The sequence below is a fragment of the Botrytis fragariae genome, assembly GCF_013461495.1.
Source record: "Botrytis fragariae strain BVB16 chromosome Unknown tig00000054, whole genome shotgun sequence".
Classification (NCBI taxonomy): domain Eukaryota; kingdom Fungi; phylum Ascomycota; class Leotiomycetes; order Helotiales; family Sclerotiniaceae; genus Botrytis; species Botrytis fragariae.
Window position 1 is genome coordinate 2,150,062 of NW_023500993.1, and position 22,592 is coordinate 2,172,653.

Consider the following 22,592-nt stretch of genomic DNA (forward strand, 5'->3'; position numbering starts at 1 on the left):
CTCCTTGGGTACAATTCTTCTCCAACCAATCCTCAAAATTTACACTTATCCGTACACATACTTTCTCACTTACTTCCAATTCAAGATTTTCACGATCCACGATTACATTACGAATTTAATGATATAATCCGTTCGCCATTCGGGTTTCCAACTGCAACAAACCAATTCAACCGGCGCATCTAACTAATATATCTATCAGTTTGAAGGACTCGGATGCTCCTCCTTGTCCCGAAAACCATTCACAATCAAAGTGTCTACTCATAATATAAGCCAGGATGATCCGCAGGATACAGCGAAACATAGTCTAGATGTTATGGGCACTCACAATCGTGAGGGAGCGGCCACAAAACATGGTGACTCGACCACCAGCCTTATTGATCGAGAAGACAAAGTCAACAACGCCACAAATATCATCAAAAGTCCGACGCTTTCCGGCAGACAAGAGACTGTGACTGATTCCGAGACTTCGAGGGATGTGGATATGCCCGATGCACCCCCTGAGGATGTCGATGTGAAGAGTGATTCAGAAGCAGAAACAATCGTCCTGGAAGGCAAAAATGGCCACTCACCCTCCAAAACTCGAAAATCGATCAAGCATGAGGACAATAGTGATGAGGAAGATATTCGAAAGCCGTCCGAGTCTAGGAAACGCGAAACGTTATCCCTGGAAGTACTTTCTCATAACGAAAATCATCTAGGAAGGCGCAAGCGTCTTAAGATCGATCCTTCTGAGCCAAGTAAATCTCAGTCTGGCAATGGGAGATTATCCAATCTACAAAACAAACGGCATTCATCTCTTCCAAAATCTACTGCGCCAGAATTGAGATCTGACGAACCATCGTCGCCACCATTATCGAATTTAGACAGCGTCGAAAAGGCTACACCTGTTGAAAGAGCTTTTCCGCGGAATAAACAGAACCCATCGGACTCAGACGAAGATCATGTCGACCAGGAAGATCGGAAATTAGAGCGACTTCGAAATTCTGCCTTGAATAATATGCAAAGGAAAGGAAACATCCCCTCACTGAACATTAGCATGGAGGATACTTTAGGTGTCAGGAAGGAACGATCAGAGTCTCCCCACCACGGACGTTCTCACAAACGCGGTCACTCTACTCAGTTTCCCTCGAAGTCGATCCACAATTCAGGCCACCGTAAAGGACGAATACCGCCTCCTCTTCTATCTACCGAGTACCAATCTGATGACTCTTCTGCTAGCGGGCGCTCACACCCTCGTAGCTCTCGACCCCGGCAACGCACAGCTTCTACCATCAGAGATCTTGCTACGCCAGTCACTGTCCCCCAAAAGAAGAAGAAACACCTCGATAGTTCTGGCGCAACCATGTTATTCCAGTTTGTTCGTAAGAACAATCTCGCAGGAGTGATGGAGGAATTCAACAAGCACCCTGAAGACCTAAATCAAGCAGACAATGCGTTGAATACGCCACTACATGGCGCAAGTCTTGTAGGCTACGATAAAATTGTCGAATTCCTCTTAAGCAAGGATTGTAATGTTGATGTAGTCAATGACCTTGGCGACACACCACTTCATGATGCCATTGACAATGGTCATGTTGAAGTTGTGAGACTCCTTTTAGAGTATGGTGCCGACCCACGTAAGGCAAAGAAGGCTGGAGGTGACGAGCCTAGTGATCTAGCAGCAGCTTATGTTAGTGTTTCTGAGGACGAGGAAAATACCAGGAAAACGAGGAAAGAGATGCAGCAGCTTATTGAAGATGCCAAGTCTAAGTACCATGAAGATACTGTCCTGGGCGAACAAACGACGGGAGAAAATGCAGATCATGAATCCTATTCAAGAAATAGTCCTCATCATAGCCCTACCTCTGAGCATCCTGGTACATCGAACGGCCTGCGAGCACGATCGTATAGAACTACACACCGAGATTTATATCGAGACCACAATAATGCTGAAATGCTTCGAGAAGCATGTCGAAACGGCGACCACCCAAACATCTATAACTGGCTAGACGTCAATCAAAAGAAGGGGAAGGATCCAACATCTCTTCTGATCGCAGCAAAAGCTGGCGATAAATTTGCTGTCGACCTACTACTTGGCCTGGGTAATTATGACTGCGATCCTGAGCCTTTAAGAGGCGTAGAATTTCGATGGTCCACACCAATGCTTTGTGCTATTCATAAAGGCCATATTGACGTGGTTAAGTGCTTGCTTTCAGGAGACTTCGACCCGACCAGGCGCTTGAAGGATAAGACTTACTATGAACATGCCCAGGAAAGAGAGAGGGGCAGTCCCAACTATGAATCAGTCGTTGAAACACTCAAAGATGCTTTCAACGCATATTTGAAGCCAGTCAAAACTTCGCCCTCCAAATCTCGCTCCCCCAAACTTCATCGAGACTCTGATCGCGGCCGCGATTCTAGAAGGCCAGTAAGGACTACCCGTGATCGATCTTCACCATCACGGAAGAGGAGTCCTTCAAAATCGATGAGGAGTTTAGAAGTAGGATTGTCACGTCGCCCAAGCAGCGACTCCGTTCATCCGAGCCTTATCACACAGAACCAGGCAAGAAGAGGCCCTGGTCGTCCAAGAAAAGAGGAAAGCAACGCTTCGCATCCGACTTCAGACACAGAAAGCACTCCTTTAGGTCCTCCTAAGAAAAAATCGCAAGCTCCAAAGGTTACAGAAGCTGATGCTGCGGTGATGTCTTCTGAAAATGAGCCTCCGAAACCACGACGTAAGCTTGTCTCTGGTAAGGACTTGAGAGGGGAGCGGGATAGACAAGGGCGTGGAAGTATTGCATCAAATATTTCTACCGTATCTGTCCAAGATCGAGACCAGGTAGAAGAGACGAAGAGGAAAGATGGCAAACAGAAAACCACAATCATTGCGCAAACAACCGAACCCGCAAATGAAGACCAGGTCTCAAAACCTTCGATTGTCGAAATGGCTTCGGATAAAAGCGAAAAGCATGACAAGGCTAAAGGTACAAAACGAGATAATTCTAAAGACCGTCTAGCTTCTATTCGTAATGATAAGAGTCCGATAAAACGACAACGCCAGAGCACAACGCCACCTCGCACAGGTACCCTTGATACAATAGTTCCCACGGAGACTGATGGTGCTCCATCCAAGCGCCAGAAAGTAGAAGGACTTTCAAAGCATGTTATCACAGATCAAAATACATCAAATTCGTGTACTGACCAGCCAGCATCCAATCTTGATACAACATCTCAAGACAAATCAGCTTTAAAAATTACCAAGGAGAACACATCAAGATTTTCGTCCAAACCCACTGGGGAAAATGAGACATGTTTCAACAAAGAGAACGAGGAAGTCCAAGAAGCCAAAAGACCAGAGCCCTTAAACCTGATCGATCTAGAACGCAAGAAGCAGGTGAAATTGGCCCGGGAAGCTCGAGAAGCCAAGCAGCAGGCCAAAGAGGCTCGTGAAGCCAAAGCAGTGGAAGAAGCCCGAGAAGCAAAGGAGAAGGAAGCAAGGGAAGTAAAAGAGAAGGAAACAAGGGAAGCAGCAGAGAAAGAAGCAAAGGAGAGAGAAGCACGGGAGAAAGAAGCTCGAGAAGCCGAAGAGGCTCAGGAGAAACTAGCCATCGAGGAAGCTGCTAAGCGAGCACAGGAAGAAGAGGACCGAAAATCACGACATGCCCAGGAAGAACGCGACAAGGCAGAACAAAGGCGAATATACGACGATCAGAAAAGGATAGAGCGGGAGAAATTGGAACAAAACCGGGCCGCTGCGCAAGAGCGAGAACGGTCTGAGAAAGCGAGACAGGCGCGAGAAAGGGAAGAACAAAGACTATCAAAACTTCCACTTCTACTTCGAGTGTTTGATCAACTCCCACAAGCTGAGACACTCAAAATTGCTTCTTTGTCCAAATTCCGAATCATACAAGGATATCGATATGATACCATTAAACCAGAAGCAATAGGCAGCCCCACTGCGCGAGAGCAGTGGATGCTGAACACTGATGTTGCATTATTGCTGGGAGAGAAAGACCTCGAGTTGTCAAGATGTGAGTACAGGGAAGTGAACAACTAAAGAAATTGTATTGACTTGCTGTGATAGATACGGCATGGGAACGTATTCCATTAGAGTTGGATGCCAAGGAAGCTATATGGCCCCGTGCACACGCAAAATATTCTCGTGATCCTTTCAAGCCAAATATACTCATTCCTTCCGATGAACGTGCGCACCTGGCAGAAGACGCTAAGCCTCTGTTCCTTGGGCTCGATCTTTTCTTCGTAAAGGTACGTGTCCTGCATTTCTGAAAATGGTTAGCTTGCTCACATCATTGTAGGTATCGGAGTTCATGTATGTGGTGCCTAATTTTCCTCACCTACGAGATAGTCAAATAGCTATCGAATACCAAGAACTTGTCCCCTTAGGCGCCACTCCGGTCAACAGATATGAGCAAGACTCAGATCATGATCCAAGCCAACCATTTTGGCCTGAGCCCCAAATCTACATCAGTGGAACCTTAGTCACACATACGAAAATCGAAACTAAAACAAGCACGAATCCTTTCCCAGAGCCCAAAGTATCAAGACGAGAAAATTCAAACGAGAAGGAATTGCTTGCATTGGCTTTAGCCAGAACGCAAATGCTTTGGGAACAGCGCGAACGTGATGAACATGATGGTATCACCCCACCACACTCCGATCGATCTAAATCGCTAAACGAAGATGGTCTGGTTCAACAATCTATTTCGGGCCCAATCACAATCAGCCAAAGCACCGATCTTTCAAACGGAACTTTTCCTCTTTCTAACGGAACCGTAATGCAAGAAGTCGATATATTGGATTGAGGAATTATCACTGATACAAGAGGTGCACTAACATACATTCCGTCGTACTTGTTATATAATCATTGTATAGGAAGTTTATTCCCAGGATGGGGAAGTCTGTAGATATTCTTTTCTGGGAAAAGAAACATCACGTCATATTTTCTCCAGCGGAACATAACACTGTACATATACAGATTCGAATCTCAAACTATCGAGAGACCAGATGAAGTGAACACCCTTCATACCCGGTCCTAATCCGATTCCAAATCCAATCCCACTCATGCATCCAAACGATGTGAGAACGAAAGGAACGATTCAAACATACTCGTCATGATGTCTTTAGGATAAAGACATCCCCGACTTCTCATTGGAAGGGGGGACTGGGGAGGCAGAAGAGCTAAACACGTTGGCCGGCAAAGATACTTGACGCGTGTGAGGGCAAATGTCATGTATAGATAGTAATGAAAAAAGTTACATAACTCCATCTAAAAAGATTCTTTCATGAGCTTTGATTATCGCAATGTCGAACTTTCTAGATTGCGGGAGATGAAGTTGTAGAAGAGTTTTTGCTTACCACTAGGTATGTATTGATCAACAAGTAATTTCGCGCAAACTTCGAAGGCGAAGTCTTCTGCAATCTAGATATTTGATGGTACAGTTACAAGGAGAGAGACACTGTCCATATATATACTCCCAAAGACGCACTTGCATCGAAAGATAAGTTTGGGGTTTTGTTTAACTATTTGGATTACTACGACTAGGTAGTAGATAGGTAGGTGCTTATGCAAACTTTCGCATGAAATATTGAAATGTTTAAAATATCAGAATAGCACTTTCATGATTACATTGTATCGTTACTATTACTAGATAGGTAGATAGGTGCTGTAGCAAGATTGCAATGACTTGTTTGAGTGGCTAGATAGCTAGATAGCTGAGAAGCGAACATTGGAAGAATAGATGATGAATATGAAGCTATATGAACAAGAAAATGAGTAGAATCAGTAGGTGTTAGAGAATATAGTATTACTGCAGGAATATTGGGTTAGACTAGACTGACTTTGCTTGAGTGCTTGAGTGCTTGAATGGGTGGACGTGGATGTGTTGTGATACTGTGTATATAAATAATTAGGTATACTAGATTGTGAGATGATTGTAGTTGAAGTGAGGTGGAGTAAAGTGAAGTGGAGGGTAGGTAGGAAGTTGAAACTTGAAAGTTAGAGCGGTTTCTTTGGATTGGGAGAGAGGATTCGAAAAAGGAAGAGGGATAGTGATAGGGGTAGAAGAGGAGTAGGTGCATGAAAAGATTAAGAACATGAAAAGAGCAAGTGTATAAGAAGAGCAGAGTGAAGGTGGCGGGAGGAAATGTTGGATGATCGATGAGGAGTGATGAAGGTAAAGTTGTAAGTGTAGCAAAAATGGGGTAAGGGTAAAGATGCAAGTGTACGATTAGCATTACAGAGGGGCGTTTGGTCTATAGAATCCAAGATTTAAATTCCAGATCTACTTATCCATTGTGTAAAAGTTACCAACTGTAGAAGGCCGCATGTTCCCTCCCCTCCTCCCAAGTGATTGATTTAAATTATACTCATACTCGTTCTGAGAATACCATCATCTCACCATCACCCTATGCTGCTGCAACTTGTGTTTCAGACTCCATGCACTAGAACCAACGCTCTACTGCTTATTGTTTGTAAAATATGACGAGGAGTTTTCAGATCATTGGCGAGTGGTTTTCGTAACTGGTGGCTCCTTCTTCGTTTCGTGGTAGGTAAGATGAAGGGGATGGTAACTTTTCGAGTTGGTGGCTATTTGGAGCTTATAAGATGGGTAAGAAGCGTAGAAGCTACATGGTAAAACTAAAATACTAACAGTCTACTCGATTACATTTTAAACACACTGAAAACAATACATACTTAGTAAAGATACTATCCTTTTTGGCAAGCCAAATCCGTTCGGAAATGAAGTCCCCTTCTTTGAAAGATGCCATCAAACTGCCCTCAATTAAAAGTCTCCTGGAAGGCCCGACAGGCTCATGCATACTGCCACCAATCTTGCTGATTGACACTCGATCACCAGTCTACACTCAACTACCCATTCGAAGTGAAGTCTTTCCTGTGAATCAAACCTTTATGGGACGGCTTCCTTCGGAATTTGCGTCCGTTAAATCATTGGATGAAAATGAGAACAGCTGCAGGCAACAGTCGACTATGACGCAGGGCCCTAAGATATGAAACAGCCAGAGTATTCGAGATCGCAGTCCAGTTGAGAGATTAACGGGAATAAAGGTAGCGAGTAAGGATGGCCAGCATCTATTAGAAATAGGTTATCTGGACGAAAGTCTTAAGATTCATAATGAACTTAAAGGTATCCAGGAGAAAATTTACAGTATAATAGAGGAATATGTGCAATTGATGAGGGAGAAAAATCGATTGCGAAGACGCTCAGAAGATATAAAAGCGATGACAGAGACAGAAAATGAGATGTCAGCCAAAGAGGAGATGACAGAAGATCAAAAGTAAGTTCCGCGTGTTGCTACTGCATATGTACAATGATACGGGAAACCTAAAGCAAGAATAGATAGTTAACTATTTCAGTAGCCTGAGTTCATCCGATGGCTGTTATAATAGCGATAGATTATGCGTACCTGAAGGGAATCATCTGCAGCAAGTAGACGCACATTTTTCGCAGACATCTTCTCCTGGCGGGGATAAATTGAATATGGGTACGCTCTGGAGGGTCATTAGTGGTTGAAGAGCGTAAGATCAAATATATCTGCGAGATGAAACCTATGCAAAGGGATGGCTCCCGCCATTTACTACCCAAAGTGGATGGGAAGGGGTGTCTAGAGTTCAATACGAGATATAAGGACCTGGGGAGTCATGAGTTTGCGTGTGAGATATTGTCGGTTTGTAATTTGATATTTCCGATTACGATAGTTGATCTGAGAAGGCATGGAATAGATCGGAGTGCTGGATCTAAATATATGTACATGCCAACTCCCTTTTTAAATCGCCCAAAGAAAAGCTGGACGAAGGTTTGTTGACTAAAGAAATTGATGGGGACGCTGAGAGGGCCGCAACAGTTTGAACGTTCAGATGATGGAATGCCGATACTGATTATGGGTATTCTGAGGATTCCAAGGTAGGTAGGAGATAGTCATGACGGACTGGATACTTGACATGTTGTAAAAGTATCGATATCGAGTAGGAGAAATTAGAAATAATATGATATGATATGATTAGAAAAGTTTTGAATGTTCTAGTTGTTACAAAAAAGAGGAATGAAGTTGAACGTGTAAGAAGAATTGGAGAGGAGGTCGGTAGATGTCGATTGTGCATTCCGATAAGAAAACATATAGCGCTACGTCACATGAAGATCACCCCGCCTTCCGTATGAAGCGAGGGGCAAATAGTCAGCTATCAGCACTATCAGTAGGTACCATTACTTGTACAATAAAACAAATCATACAAATCAATCAACATTAGAGCTTTCCTTCGTTTGTGTCTCTGTTTACTGAAGTCTTTCTTACGCATACTTAATATCATACAGTTGAGAAGAATGAATAAAACGAATCAGGAATCTTGCTGCACTTGTGCGCGTCTACTTGTGCAGATAGAGAGGAATGAAGGGAGGAACGGCCTACCTTCTTACTCGGCATCTACGATGGAAAGCAATTCTTCCCTCCAATCGACGAGAAGTGATTCAAATTTTAATGAGAAAATGAAAGAAGGGGTGGTCTTCTCAGAGAAGAGCCCGGCATATGATATAAAGAAGGAAGCAGAAGACACACATTGGAATGAGAAAGAAAGGAGAAGTAGCAGAGAAAATAGAAGGTTATCATGCTGCGGACGCATTATCTGCGGGGAATGTATAGAGGGCAATGAGAGATTCGGGAGTTACTGTCCTTTCTGTCAGGTTAGGAGTGCAGAAGCGGTGGATAATACAGTAGCAGCTTCCACGCCGTCGGAACAACCACCCTCCTACGAATCCCTTCATTCTTCCGAATCGAATTCACGAGCTTCCCCTCCTACTTACTCTCACACTCTAGACTCAAAATCAGAAGCCCAAACTCAGTCACAGTCGAGAAACGAACCACAATCTGAAGATACCCTCCACTTCCTCTCGCACGCCACCGATTCCATGACTTCTCTATCCTTTCGCTACGGTGTACCAATTGATGTGTTGCGAAAGAAAAATGGTATAACAAGTGATCACCTCCTTCTTGCCAGAAAAACAATATTGATACCTGGGGAATGGTATAAAGGGGGAGTGAGTTTGAGCCCGCGGCCTGTGGAAGGGGAGGAAGAAGAGAGGAGGAAGAGTTGCGTGAGAAGATTCATGGTTGGGTGTAAAGTTTCTGAGTGAGTTTGTGTTTTATATTATTTGCGGAATGGGAAATGGAGAAAGAGAGAAGGGCCACCGGTAAAGTTTGGAGGGACACAAGATTCAAAGCCTCTCGAGTGTAGGAGTTTCAATAGAAAGGGTTGAATACATTAGACCGATCGAAGGCTAACATTGAATGTCCCGTTAGATACGACATTGCAGTCCTATACCTCGAACAAGCGAACTACGACCTAGAGCTCGCAATGGGAATATACAAAGATGACGAGAGATGGGAGAAAGAAAATCCTATATCGGATAAAGGGAAAGGAAAAGGGAAGTCGAGATATGATGTTGCGAAGAGAAGATTCACAGGACAGAGATCATGAGATTTTCGCCCGTACATTGCTGTCTAATTGCGTGTTTTAGATTCCTCTTTATTTTTGTATTTTAACATAACATCATGAGATGGATGGAGTTCATGATACAGTGCACATCAAGCACCTTATAAAATATACAGCGCCGTCTGGTACAAGCCCCCTGTCCCAAATTACGCCAAATCAATATGCCGATCGTGTCCGAATATCCTAGAACTATTGTTAGCCTCGTGATATCCATGAAAGATGAATAGGGGTAATTACCGAAATTTTTCTCTCAATCTCCCTAACCGAGCGGTCCAACTCTCCTGCAATCATTTGTTTCTTGTCCGTTGGCAAGAGGGTATATCTTTCGCATAAATCTCCATCAATGACGCCCTTTACTGGCACATAATAACTTCGGTATATTAAGTGATCTCTTCCAGCCAAAGGCGGGTCTTCTGATCTCAGATGTTGTTCCAATGTCTGGAAAAAATCTACGTCTTCTCGACTGACAAATGGTATCAAGATACCAAGTGTGCCTTGAAGACCACTCCACAGTAAGCAATCTCTACCTCCGGCAACGAGGTTTGTCTTTTGAATGCTCATAGGAATGTCCTGGGAAAAGTTATGCGCCATCAATGTTAATCGATGAGGGGCTCCAGCCAGATATTGACGTTCGTGTAGAAGATGAGCACCAGAGCCTTCTTCATCCGCTTCTTCACTGGCTTTAGCGGGGCAACGAAGAAGCCAAAGGTTGCCGAATTTGTCCCCTCCTGCTACAGTCTCATAATCTACCATGGTAGTACACGATGTCCACCTTGCGATAGTATCATCCACGAATGGAATGAGTCTATTCTCTTGGAATTTGTACACGACCATGGTGATACTCTCTTGGACATCACTGACAATGATACGACTGCCTTGGGTTTGTAATCCAACAATCATATTAGGCGCAACTTCAGACTGTGCTTTTCGTAAGAGTTGTCGCATTCCAAGGTCGTAAATACGTAGATCTTTTCCGACTCCAGCCAACAGTCTACCTTGGAAAGCAAGCAGTGCCATAGGTGGTTCCTCAACTTTCGTTTTGTGTATGAATTCGAGCTCTTTGCCGTCTTCATGGAAGCGGTACACGTGAATAAACCCTGCAGAGAACGATCTTGGGCTAACCACCAAATCTTTACCAGTTCCGACACATAAGAATGTTTCATCTTCTTGACTAGCGAAAGCAACAACAGCGATGCTGACTGCACATTCATTGTCCTCGAGGTGAATTGTAGACAAAACTTTCTTTTCGGTCACAGGATCGACGACAGAGATGCAAGACGCCCAGTGGTTTGTTCCTCTTGGGTAACCAAACTCCTCAGGGGGAAGTACTGTGGCATCACCATTTGTAACAGAAGGATCCTCGAGTAACTTCTGCTTGGTGGCTGGAGAAAGTATGTTATTGTCTGCTTCAATGACATAGAAACAAGGATGTTCGGGGTGCCGGACGAAACGACGAGGAGTATAAGTTAGAGGGATGGATTCTTGCAAAAGGTTGTCGGTGAGCTTCTCGATAGAGAATATTCTATGGTGAATTAGCCATTGCTCCAAAATAAGTGTAAAATTTTGAATAATTGAGTGGGATTAGATATTTCAGAAGGAACAATTGGAATTATAATGTTACATCCTCATAGTCATGGACGACATAAGAAGTTTAACGATAAGAAAATCATCATAGTATATGGTGCTTTTGAAAATATAACAATTGTATGAACGTACCTTAGATTTTGTCCTTGAATTCCCACCATTCCTTCAGTACACTGCTCACTACTGAAATTCCAGCCCCATTCCAAAGCTGGATAGTCCAGTGGGGTGAGCATAAACCCTTTGGTGACGGGATCGGAATATCCGAGCCATGGTCTAGAGCTGAGTGCAAGCACTGCAGTCTGACCTTGGACGGCTACTCTGAAAAGCTTGACAGGCTTTGGCCCAAGGAAACGTGTTCGTGTATCAGAAAGCTCTCCAGTCACTTCATCTAAAACGGTCCGTAGATAGACACCCGAATAAAGTCCGATATGAAGGTATAGAGTTGAGCCGCCAGATGACGAGTCCGACATAGCCATAATGGAAAGGGCATTTGGAGGAGAAGTCAAAGCTTGAACCGACTTGTTCTCAAGTGTTGATTCGGGATCCAAACTCAGAATACGTACTGTTGAGTCATCGCAACCAACAGCTAAGAATTGACTTCTTTGACGTCCTTCTGGAACTTCACCAAGACTCAAACAGGTAACTGTACCGCTCATCTCTTTCTTTTCGTCATACTCAGCGAGAGATCCATCTGAATCCATCTCAAAATAGACAATCTCTCCAGAACTTAGAGCTACAGCAACTTGTCGTTCATTTGTAGTAGCTGCAACGATAGAACGATGCTGAGGAGCGGCCCACTCATTCACACGACGATCGGCGCGAATGTGTCGAATACCTTTAGGATGCACCTGAATTAAAGAATCCTCGCCAAGTTGCTGTACAGCTAGTGTTGGCGCCGATGACAAAAATCCAGTATCAGTCACCTCTTCTACAGTTTCACCGATGCTGAGAACCAAAGTACCGTTGGAGAAAGAGAGAATAATGTAAGCATCATAGGTATCACCTCTAGTAAGCTTTGTCGTCCAGACTGCAGATGGCACACCAGGCAGTTCGGATTCGACGATTTCACTTACTTCTAAGCCATGTTTCAGGGTTCTGAAAGTACTTCGAGCGCCGGTACCACAAATGGAATAGATTTGTGGTGCATCCTCGTCGGTGAGATTGGCAACTTTACAGTCCATCAATGGATTCATCGAGTCGATACTTTCGACTAAGCTCAGATTCTCAGCTGGTCGTGGATGGAAATATATGGGCGTGTATGATTCATGAGCTCCAGTTGGGAAATCATCGCTGACAAATTCTGTTTCTTCATCGTCATCACCAAGCTTCTCAAATTGGTAGAACTGATGGTTGCCGAACTCGCTTGCAACAAAAAGAAATCCACTTTTGAGGATACAGAGACTTGTCGCAACAGGCACGGTATCAAAGTACTTAATTTTGAGACGTCTGACTTCGCCAGTTGGTTGCCCATTATCGTCTTCAACCATCTCAATGGTTATTTTGAAAAGATCACCATCATCTGTCTGTAGTAAGAAGAAGAAAGCTCCTGCAGCACCCTTAAGTTTATGCATAACTCCTGCTACAATATTTCTTTTTCTTTGTGGATCTTCTGTTGCACCACGGCGGCGAGGGATAGCAACGCGGAATGCTTCTTGATTAGAGTGCCTGTAGGTGATATTGTCCTCCCCACAAACTAAAACACCACTAGGTCCATCCGTTCCTCCAGGCACCTGGAAAAGTATATTCGCCGTTCGATCGACAGGCTCCGACCATTTTCTCACCACATGATTCAAGCCCAGATCAAGTTCGTAATAGACAAGCTGTTTCTCAATCTCGTCATATGCTTGACCTGTGGGATCCTGATCCGACTCTCCATAATCAACCTCGAGAGCCGCAAACACCGGATTTGCGTATCCCACATCCAATGCTACCAATGCGAACACTAAAGTTTGTGCTTTATGGGCTTCCAAGGGGGATGATATAGTAAGTTCCGCTTGAGAATTGCGATTCAAGACATATACAAGCTTGTTCTTCTCCACCGAAGCAGTTAAACAAGCTCTGCCTTTCGGGTCCACAGCCAAGTATTGCCCTGGAACTACTCTTCGAACGCCCGACTTGCCAAAAGTCTCGAGATGTAGGCGATTGAATTTGTTTTGTGCGGGGACGAACTCGACGATCGTTATACGGCCAGAATCGGATGTGATGATAATATAATCTGCGATTGTTTATTTTAGCTTAGCTCTCAATTGTGACCGAGTTTCTATAACACTCGTCCCCACAGGCTATTCATATCGGTATGATTCGTGCTGCCATCGATGCTTCAAATCACTAAGTGAAGCTCAAGTGGGATGAGATGAAGGACTTACCCTTATTGCTACCAGCCAATCTGAAAGCTGCAATAGCTCTTATTATACCAAAAACATCGTGTGAAAGTGCTGTGATAATCTTTCCCTGCGATGGATCTGGTCTATGGAGAGTGAGACGCGAACCAGAGGCAGTCACAATCTGCTGTTCTTTCGTGCCAGCAAACTGTCCGAGTATTGCTTGGGTGATGGCGGTGGGAGGGTTGATGGTCAAGCTGTACAAGAATTGGTTTGATGTGGTAGCCATGTTTGGGCAGCGGCGCAGAAAGTCTGCGCAGCTTCAGGTAAGATTATTCACTTTGCGCGAAAATGCAAAGATGGTATCATTTGTAAGAGTCCGACAAGTAGCTTGTCGCAAAGCTTTGGGTGTTCGAGGTTGTTTTCTTGAATCTACAAATATTCACGAGCTAAAAGAATCCATGCCGCTTTAATAAAGAATACGCGACCACTTATCATAGAAATCACCTCATGTATCAAATTTCTCATACACAGCTTGTAAAGCGCTTTTACTTCTTCAATTTTTCTTAAGAAGCTTGACAGTGCTTGAAATCATGCGTCCTTCAACTTCATATACTTGCCGGCAGTGCTTACATGCGCTCAGAAAAACGCCAAGGTCAATCGGCTTGGGCAATAGAACCATTACTTCTGGCAATAGTAGAAGCACCAAACTCTCTTCGAATCTGCCATCCGGGAATCAATTGGCGCAAAAGGACTTGGGCCGTCGAGCGATATCATTTGGGCAAGGGCAGGTAGCAAGAAATGAGCCTCCGCAATATAGAACTCCAAGTGGCTTGGAATCAACCCCGCCTCCAGAGGTTGAAGGACGAGCTCTCTTGAAGCCGAACAACCTCTTCCACTCGTTCTCGAATTCGCCATCCCCCGAAATTAGAAGACGAGCAGCTTTCATGAAGCAGAACGCCTATTGCCCACATCCGGATCATCACCAGACTCGATTGCCAACAAATCCAGACGACCCCGAAGCACGGAAATCTACTACAGGTGCGCTACCACCAGCCCACGTCGATTTTGAATGCCCAGATTGCGGAATACCTGTGTCATGCTCAGAAGAGCATTGGGCTGATGACTATGAGGCACATTTGGAAATTTGTGATACCCTGCGGGAGATAAATGAGGATGATCATGATCTACGCTCCGGCAGGTTCTTTCCAGAATTCGAGTACCCTGGAGATCAGATTGAAGAAGCGATGGTTAACATGACAAATTGGGATACTCTATTGTTTTCGAGAGAGTTTAAGGCCATCAATGACGAAAGAAGTTTACGACAAGCAACTAGGTTGTTGACGTACCCTCTTACTATTGGAAGTGTGCTGCATGAATTGAGTCCTTACAATATCAAGAAGGGTGGAAGACTGACCGTCGAAGGTCTCAAGAGTTTGAGTGGTATGTCGGACCTCCGAATCTCTTAGAGAACTGTTGGCTAACAAAATCAGCTCTTCGTTATAACCTACACCCTGCACGAACCGGTGGTGGATCTGAAATCAAGAATCTTAGACCAACCCCGCCACCAGTGAGAATCTTCATTCTAGGAGCTCGTGCAGAATCTTCGTTACCAAGAGAAGTTTGGGTGCAATTAGCACATCTATTTCCTCGAGTTACATTCCACTTGATCTTCATTGGACCCGAAAGTATGGCGAACAGAGATGCTGAATTTCCTTTACCTGAGAGAACTCCGGGAAATCCTTTTGGCTCAATTGTTGAGGATCGTATCACAAACTCCTTGAAGATTAGCACTTTTGTGGAATATTATCACACCCTTCACAAAGCCGGTCACTTTTATCCTTATGATCCTTACTTTGATTGCTTCATGCTTTTCCATCCTGGTTTAGGACATCCAGCCAGTTCACACGAGTGGGCGGAAACTATCCCACAACTGTTAGAGACCAAAGTGCCAATCTTGGTTACTGGATACACACAATACGATATGGATCGAGATATTGATTGGGTCAAAAAGACCGTAGGTGGGGAAATGGACATGTTGATGGAACCAGGAGAGAATCGCTTCCGAAGTTTGAGATGGGATCTGAACGATATGGACCCTCAAGACGTTAGTTGCGGTAATTGGGGTGTTTGGGCATTCAGAGGAAAGAGGTATGTTCTCACTTTGATCCATGACAATAACTCAACTATGACTCGATACTGATGATTTATAGGTACGAAACCACAAGGGGCAAAGAGGATTGATTTACTATGGTATAGATCATAGTCACGAATATGATGTTCAATGTATCAGACGGACTGTTCGCTGTGTATTAATTCCCAATGATGTATAAATTCAACCCCATCCTATCCGCATTGATCTTGACTGTACCATGATGAATTATTGAATGTACTAAATGACACAAAGACTTCAAGTCTCATCTCCTGCTAATAAAGTCAAATGAAACATTCCTCTTTGACATAACATTGTCCCAAGTTTATCTACAAAAACTCCGGAACTCCTCCAAACGCGCCCCTTTCTTTATCTTATCGCAGCCGAGGAGCGGAGAAAGGCCCAGGCACATATTGAATTTCCTCCACAAAACGTCATCGTGAAAAAACAACATTGAACTTCCAGTCCTCGCATCTGAAAGTATAATATTTTTTTTTACAAACTCAAATTTTTATTTTCAAAAATGTCTTCAAAACCTACACGTTCATTGACAACCATCTATGTTACTCGCCACGGCGTAAGTTTTCTCTAATAGTTTGTGCTTTATCCATACTGACCGACTTTCCCAAGTTTCGTTCAAATTGGATTGTCGACCCTGCAACAGGTACATATACCGCCAATATCCCCACTCCTACCGGTATACCTAGCGATCCCGCGCTCGCAGGATATGGCGAAGCGCAAGCTGCAGAACTTGGTCTCCATCTAAGCACCCTTTCTCCACCCATCGAACGAATCTACTCCTCTCCCTTCTACCGCTGTATCCAAACGATATCTCCTCTCATCCCCCATCTCTCGTCCCGCACAAGTGACCCAGCGTCTCTTAAAATCCGTGGTGAAAACGGCTTGGGTGAATGGTACGGCACTGCTCGATTCGATCATCCTAGTCCTGCTACGCCAGAATTATTACACTCTTTATTCCCTGCATATGATAAAGAATACGTGCCGAAAATTCGGCCAAGTGTTAATGGAGAGAGTATAGAGACTTTGCATGATAGGACAGCATATGCGTTACATAGAGTTATAGAAGATGCGGACAGAGAGGGTGTTAAGGCTATTGTCATATGCACACATGCGGCGACTTTAATAGCGATTGGCAGATGTTTGACGGGGAGAATGCCAGAGGATGTCGGTGAGGAGGATTTCAGACCGTTTACTTGTGGACTGAGTGTCTTTGAGAGAAAGGGGAGTGGAGATGAGGTAGGAAAGGATGTGGATATTTGGAAAGGTCCAGAAGAGGAGATTCCTGAAGTGGGATGGAGAAATGGCAATGGTGTTGGAGGTGGATGGGAAATTAAGAAGAACGGTGATTGTAGCTTCTTAAGCGGAGGAGAAGAACGAGGATGGTAAGTTACTCGATAATGATTTTGGAGTGAGACTGCAGAATGAAGTATACTAACTTTTCATAGGCGTTTCTCTGGAGATGAATCATTCTCTACAACTCCAGCTCTGCCAGCCCTAGATGCTGGATCTGCGCTGGGTGTTGTTATCGAAGGAAATAAACCAGGAAATACTTCTGAGCCATCTAGATTGTAATGATTGATGGACTGTAGGGCGAGTTATTGTGGATGGTCACGATTTTGGACGAAATCCTGGATATGTTTTAGACCTATCTTTGGATATGGAGAACGATACCCGATCAACGTGGTGGATAGATTGATATACAAGAAGACTATAGATAGCATGATATCCCAGACGCCAGAAATAATGCATTAATCTCTTCTAATTACATTTGACAATTTATCTAAGCCTGTACGATGCAAAATCATAATGTGGTGTATATCTATAACTCCCCCTCTAAAAACAACTTGTGTAATATATTCATGTATCATATCTAATATCCCGCAGGCTCTTTGATCTTGGGAAAAGCCGGTGCATCTAGATTGTTTAAGCAATCCTTCTTCCAGTGAGCGGGAGTGAACTTGTCAACTATGTTCTTGAATTCCTCCTGAAAATAATTAGTCAAACGTCAGATGGGGACTTTTGAGGGTGAAAAAATACCAATGTACAGTATGACTGGTCGCCATCAAGATGTTTGCCTTGTGGCCTACACCCAGGAACTGTCACAACCTCATCATTATAACGAATTCTAACATAATGGCCATCTAGCTTGGATCTCTCCGTTTCCGAGAGGTCACTAAGCTTCTTCCTTGCAATACCAATGGGTCCTGCTTCAGTTTTCTTGCCCAATCCAAATATTGAAAGCAGTCCTTTTCCGGTACCAGTACTGTTGCTAGGCAGCTCATACTTAGGTTCTCCAAGCGAGGGTTGCTTTTTACGAAACATCTCTAAAGCAATATGTGACGTATAAGGTGGCCAAGGCCGATCCTCAAATGCCCCTAGACTAGTAAGAACGGCAGCGAGAGTTGTATCATGGCAACCACTCAAGCCCATCTTTATAGCTCTCTCCCCTCCTCTTCCAATGCCAGTCGAACCATTCTCACCGCCAGTTTCGAACAAGCCATCTTGCCCGTTATGTTCAACACTTCCAACCATTCTCTCAACCAAATCACCCATGAGTCCTCCAATACCAAGAGAGCGATATTCTTCTGACTCGTTATATCCAGTAAACCATTCCTCAACTCCTATTTTTTCTATGATAGCCCGACCTCTCTGATCGTAGAATTCTTTGGGTAATCTGGTTTCAGGACCATGGGCTAGGGTGGAATTAATGGTGTCCATAATACCGGAAAGTCTGGGGTGAGAGTCGACGGCTACTCGTTTACTGGAATCCGGCATCCACTTGCCAATAAGGAAGTTCAAATATTCCATTTCGTCTGTTTCGTTCCAACGATCAGCGGTTCGCTGTGCGAAAGCTCTGGATAACTGAGCAAATCTCCTACACCCGCTATCATTCGGGAACAAAGTCTCATCTAGGGAATTGGCGGTTAGCATGAAGCTCAAGGTTCGAGAGTATGCAGCACATACCAGAAGGCGAGCGTGTGATTATAGTTGGCGGTGGGCAAGCTGCAGCGCGGGCATAGGGCGGATACATGCCGAAGAAAGCTTCCTGCATTGATTCCAGAGCTCTTGGGATTGGCGTCGCGCGGAGGTACAAGAAATCGGTATTGTGTATCATTTGAGGGAGGAATCCCAATTGGTCAATGTAAAGTCTTCGAAGTCGAGTTCCCAACTGCGAAGTCGTTTCTCTCCCCTTGTCTGTCAATTCACCCAGATTGCAAACATCATCCACTTCTCCTCGAGGTCCTCGTGCAATAATAGGACCATCATCATTGCCGAATGTTTCCAGGCGACGTCTCCATTGCAGAGGAGTCCAATCTGATGAATTAGCTTCCATTGTAGCGCTCACCATTCGCCGAGCTGCTGAACAATATGGCCAGTAAGGTTGCAGTCCAGCATTCTGAAATCTCGCAGAAACGGGACTTCGTTCGCCATGTCGCATTAGAACCTGAACAAGTTGGAGTTGTAGCTCATCGGGGTATAACTTTTTGAGCTCCTCTTGCGAGTATGGACCGCGAGGCTGTAGTGTAGTCATTGCAATACCTTCCTTATGTATTTCAACTGAATATCTGTTTCCGTATTGTATTTGTAGAGTTAAGTTGACAACCTCCAACTCCTTTTCCTACACCCAAGAAAGCATGGGATTGTATCAAGCTTTAGATATGACATGATTGACATGGTACCTACTATGCTCAAAGCCAAGCCCGGGATAGTTTCGGGTACCTAGCCTCCTAGCTTAGTAAATCGTCATCAACCAATGGATAGTGGATGAGGTCGTGCCATCGGCATTTAAGTTTCCGACCTGTCAAAGGTTTCCATGGAAGTTTAATAAATTTATATATAATATTGTTGAAATGCGATTCATGTGTACCAGCTTTTGATCAGTTCACAAACCCTCATATTTTCCTACCGTGAGACAGTTGATATGAGCTCTCCTTATGTTTGTATGACATGTCGACAAGCTCTCAGTCATTTACGTCGAAGCAAATCCTTCCAATGGCACTCGAAAGCTACATTTAACTCTCTAATCAGTACCCTCAAAACTCCACGAGTGAGCAATATAAAGAGGATTATGCGGAATCGACGAGAGGTTTCCAAGGCGGGGAAACGAGGAATAGACCAAAATTGCCGCGGAGACCACCGGCTACTCGCCATGCGACCAGAGAGCCAGCAGATGCATTGGAGTCAATGTTTGAAGATACCCTCAAGCAACAATCGATTCGACAAGCAACTCGTACATCAGAGCTTTCCCAGAGGACATCCTCGACCGTGAAGGCTTATCAAGATGGAGAAAAGTTAAAGGAAATGCTCCGGGAGGAACGCCCCCTTAATGATTGCTGGTCCTTTTTCGTGGAACATTTTGGCCCTACTGCTTGGAAAAATGGTACAATTAGTCGAAATTCATGGCCTGTCTACCTCAAGTCTACAGTACCAAGAATGCTGAGGCTCATAAGAGAGCAGAGAAAGGAGCAGCCTCTTCGTAACGATGTGCCTACTTTTTCAGAAATGATACTGGTCACGCTTGAGTTGGGTTTACTGCGTGGCACTCAATGGGTACAAATGATAACCACATTGATTGACAGCATTTTAGAAGCCGGTGTTACAACGGCAGAGGGACAGACACTACTATCTGAACTCCTCAAAAGTTGGAATATCGTTTGTCGTCGTCGGCCTCGACGACTTCAAAGCCAAGAATTAATTAATAAATCAGATCCCGAAGTCATACCTTCTTGTTCCGACTGGTCAAATCTTCCTAGTCATTCTTTGCATAGCATCTTTCTGGAAAAACGCCAAAATGGAACTCAACACGCATTTAGTCTTCTCACTCCACAATTTTCCCCGGGTGAGATGTATCAACTGCCTACGATCGCACTGGGAACACTTAAGCTTCTCCTTGAACTTGATAAGACTGGAATTGGCGCAGCTACCATGGTGGAAGATGCGAAGCCACTCATGTTAAAGTTCTCGAATATCGTCAACGCATGTTCGATGTCTCTGATTGATGCCGCTGAGTTCTTCCGAGATGTGCCTGAATCTGTGGTCAGTCTAGTCAAAGATGATTGGTCTACCATCAAGGAGTTCATCGAGAAGCAGAATGTTAGGAAGGATTTTAAAGTGACGGAAAATATGCGAACTCAGGCTTTACACAAGAAAGTTATTGATGCGCATGCTAGAAGAGACGTCGCTTCACTAGATCGACTATGGTCCCAAGCGCAACAACTTCCAATCTACATCCCAACTGCCAAAGATGGTTTCGAATCTGGTTATCGAACCGGCTATCTCACTCCTGCTTTTTACAACCTGTTCATTTTGTTATTCATGAATCTCAAACAACAACCTCGAGCCATTGAAGTTTGGAATCACATGATCAAAAACAATCTTACTCCAAACCTTGGTGCCTGGGATGCCATGTTGAATGGCTGCAAAAATTCCCGCGATGCCAAAGGCCTTGAGCAAGTCTGGGCCATGATGATATCATCTGGAGAAAAGCCAGACGTAACCTGTTGGACTACCAGAATCAGTGGTCTTATTCACTGTTATCAGCCAGAAGCTGGTATCCGCGCACTAGATGAGATGGGTCGCTTATGGTTAGCGGCAGCGCGGAAGAAATATCCTAATCTCAAGATCTCAAATTCGAAAAACGTGAAAGATATCCCGGGAGCTGTCAGACCTACTATTGCAACCATTAATGCCGCAGTGTCTGGTCTTATAAAAAGACAAGAAATAAAAGCGGCCGATCGCATCCTCGCTTGGGCAGACCAATGGGGTATCATTCCAGACGTTCAAACATATAACACACTTCTTTCGTCAATAGTCCGCGCTGGCCATCCAGATAAAACTCCAGAAATTTTGACTTCTATGGAAGGTCACGGCGTCCAAGCAGATGCTGCCACTTTCGTCACCATCCTGGATCAAACATTTGCAGATATAGAAACTCTTAGTCCCACAGAACAAATTGAAGCCATAAACAATACCTTCCTCGCCATGGAACAAATGAAGGTCACACCAAACCAGTTCTTATACGGTAAAATGATCTATCTCCTTCTCCGAGGCGTCCCCACAGATATCACTCCCGTGTCAGAAGTCATGAATCGAATGGCAGCTCAAGGACTCACCCCCTCTACATACATCTACACCATTCTCCTCGAATACTATTTCGCACAATCACCCCCCAATTTTCAAGCCGCGACCGCTCTGATCGAACGCGCGCAACTCACGGTCGGAACCGTAGATCACATCTTCTGGGATCGATTGATCGAGGGATATGCAAGCGTAGGGGATACCGATACGGCGATTTCGTATCTGAGAAATGTGCAGAAGAGTAAACAATTCACATCGTGGAATACGATGCGTACTTTGTTGATGGCGCTCGTGGAGAAGGATGAGTGGGATGTTGCGACCGAGTTGGTTAATAATGCGGTGAAGGATACGGGGGGGCCGATTGGGGCTGAGGTGAAGGGTGTGGAGGGTCAACATAAGTTTTGGGAGTTGGTGAGGGAATTGAGAATTTTGGATTGAGGGTTGAGGGTGGAGTGTGTGAGGAGTGAGAATGGTGTAAAAAGAGTGAGAGCTATAGAAATAGAAACATACATCTAGCTCTTGAAAGTTTATAGATTTTTCATCTTGTTCGATATCCCTATGCCAATGAATAGGTTTTAGAATAATATAGCTATTATATATATATATACACATACATTTCTATCTTCACTCACTCGACGTTAATTGTCTAGGTGGTTTGAGTACACAGCATAGTTTGATTAGAAGAGCTTAGCTATAAGGCCTAGCTAGTACCTACATTATCCGAATATAATTGAATGAGACCGACCTACTTTAGGATTTAGACCCAGTTAGACCATAATAACCTAGCTATTCTACCAAAATTACCACACGCATTTCTTAAGGAGGTAGTATCTACAATATGAGGAATGATAGATAGATCAAAATAGCCCAATTGATTCATAAGCAATTTTGAAAAAAGTAGGCGCACTAACTAACCTTCAACTGATGAATA

The 22,592-nt window shown here is 44.2% G+C and overlaps 7 protein-coding genes across 7 annotated transcripts; 5 read left to right on the plus strand and 2 right to left on the minus strand.

Moving 5' to 3' along the window:
• Positions 1-313: 313 nt before the first annotated feature.
• Positions 314-4,802, plus strand: Bfra_005380 (putative ankyrin repeat protein; the record flags this gene model as incomplete). Its single annotated transcript, XM_037335764.1, has 3 exons — positions 314-4,010; positions 4,064-4,245; positions 4,296-4,802. The coding sequence occupies 3 exons, from the start codon at positions 314-316 to the stop codon at positions 4,800-4,802; spliced, it is 4,386 nt and encodes a 1,461-aa protein (XP_037192859.1).
• A 3,642-nt stretch (positions 4,803-8,444) lies between these two features.
• Bfra_005381 (uncharacterized protein) lies at positions 8,445-9,490 on the plus strand (the record flags this gene model as incomplete). Its single annotated transcript, XM_037335765.1, has 2 exons — positions 8,445-9,142; positions 9,313-9,490. The coding sequence occupies 2 exons, from the start codon at positions 8,445-8,447 to the stop codon at positions 9,488-9,490; spliced, it is 876 nt and encodes a 291-aa protein (XP_037192860.1).
• Positions 9,491-9,627: 137 nt separating this feature from the next.
• On the minus strand, positions 9,628-13,699 carry Bfra_005382 (putative pre-mrna-splicing factor rse1 protein; the record flags this gene model as incomplete). The annotated part of the gene is made up of 4 exons (XM_037335766.1): positions 9,628-9,688; positions 9,743-11,027; positions 11,222-13,304; positions 13,456-13,699. 4 exons carry the CDS (start codon positions 13,697-13,699, stop codon positions 9,662-9,664), a joined length of 3,639 nt encoding a protein of 1,212 aa, XP_037192861.1. The 3' UTR covers positions 9,628-9,661.
• Positions 13,700-14,003: 304 nt separating this feature from the next.
• Bfra_005383 (putative mrna processing protein) lies at positions 14,004-15,654 on the plus strand (the record flags this gene model as incomplete). Its single annotated transcript, XM_037335767.1, has 3 exons — positions 14,004-14,853; positions 14,904-15,561; positions 15,624-15,654. The coding sequence occupies 3 exons, from the start codon at positions 14,004-14,006 to the stop codon at positions 15,652-15,654; spliced, it is 1,539 nt and encodes a 512-aa protein (XP_037192862.1).
• Positions 15,655-16,085: 431 nt separating this feature from the next.
• On the plus strand, positions 16,086-17,288 carry Bfra_005384 (putative phosphoglycerate mutase family protein; the record flags this gene model as incomplete). Its single annotated transcript, XM_037335768.1, has 3 exons — positions 16,086-16,139; positions 16,193-16,965; positions 17,029-17,288. The coding sequence occupies 3 exons, from the start codon at positions 16,086-16,088 to the stop codon at positions 17,153-17,155; spliced, it is 954 nt and encodes a 317-aa protein (XP_037192863.1). The 3' UTR covers positions 17,156-17,288.
• A 165-nt stretch (positions 17,289-17,453) lies between these two features.
• Bfra_005385 (putative histidine acid phosphatase protein) lies at positions 17,454-19,115 on the minus strand (the record flags this gene model as incomplete). Its single annotated transcript, XM_037335769.1, has 3 exons — positions 17,454-17,567; positions 17,621-18,492; positions 18,548-19,115. The coding sequence occupies 3 exons, from the start codon at positions 19,113-19,115 to the stop codon at positions 17,454-17,456; spliced, it is 1,554 nt and encodes a 517-aa protein (XP_037192864.1).
• Positions 19,116-19,505: 390 nt separating this feature from the next.
• On the plus strand, positions 19,506-22,099 carry Bfra_005386 (putative pentatricopeptide repeat protein; the record flags this gene model as incomplete). The annotated part of the gene is made up of 2 exons (XM_037335770.1): positions 19,506-19,520; positions 19,613-22,099. 2 exons carry the CDS (start codon positions 19,506-19,508, stop codon positions 22,097-22,099), a joined length of 2,502 nt encoding a protein of 833 aa, XP_037192865.1.
• Positions 22,100-22,592: the final 493 nt, after the last annotated feature.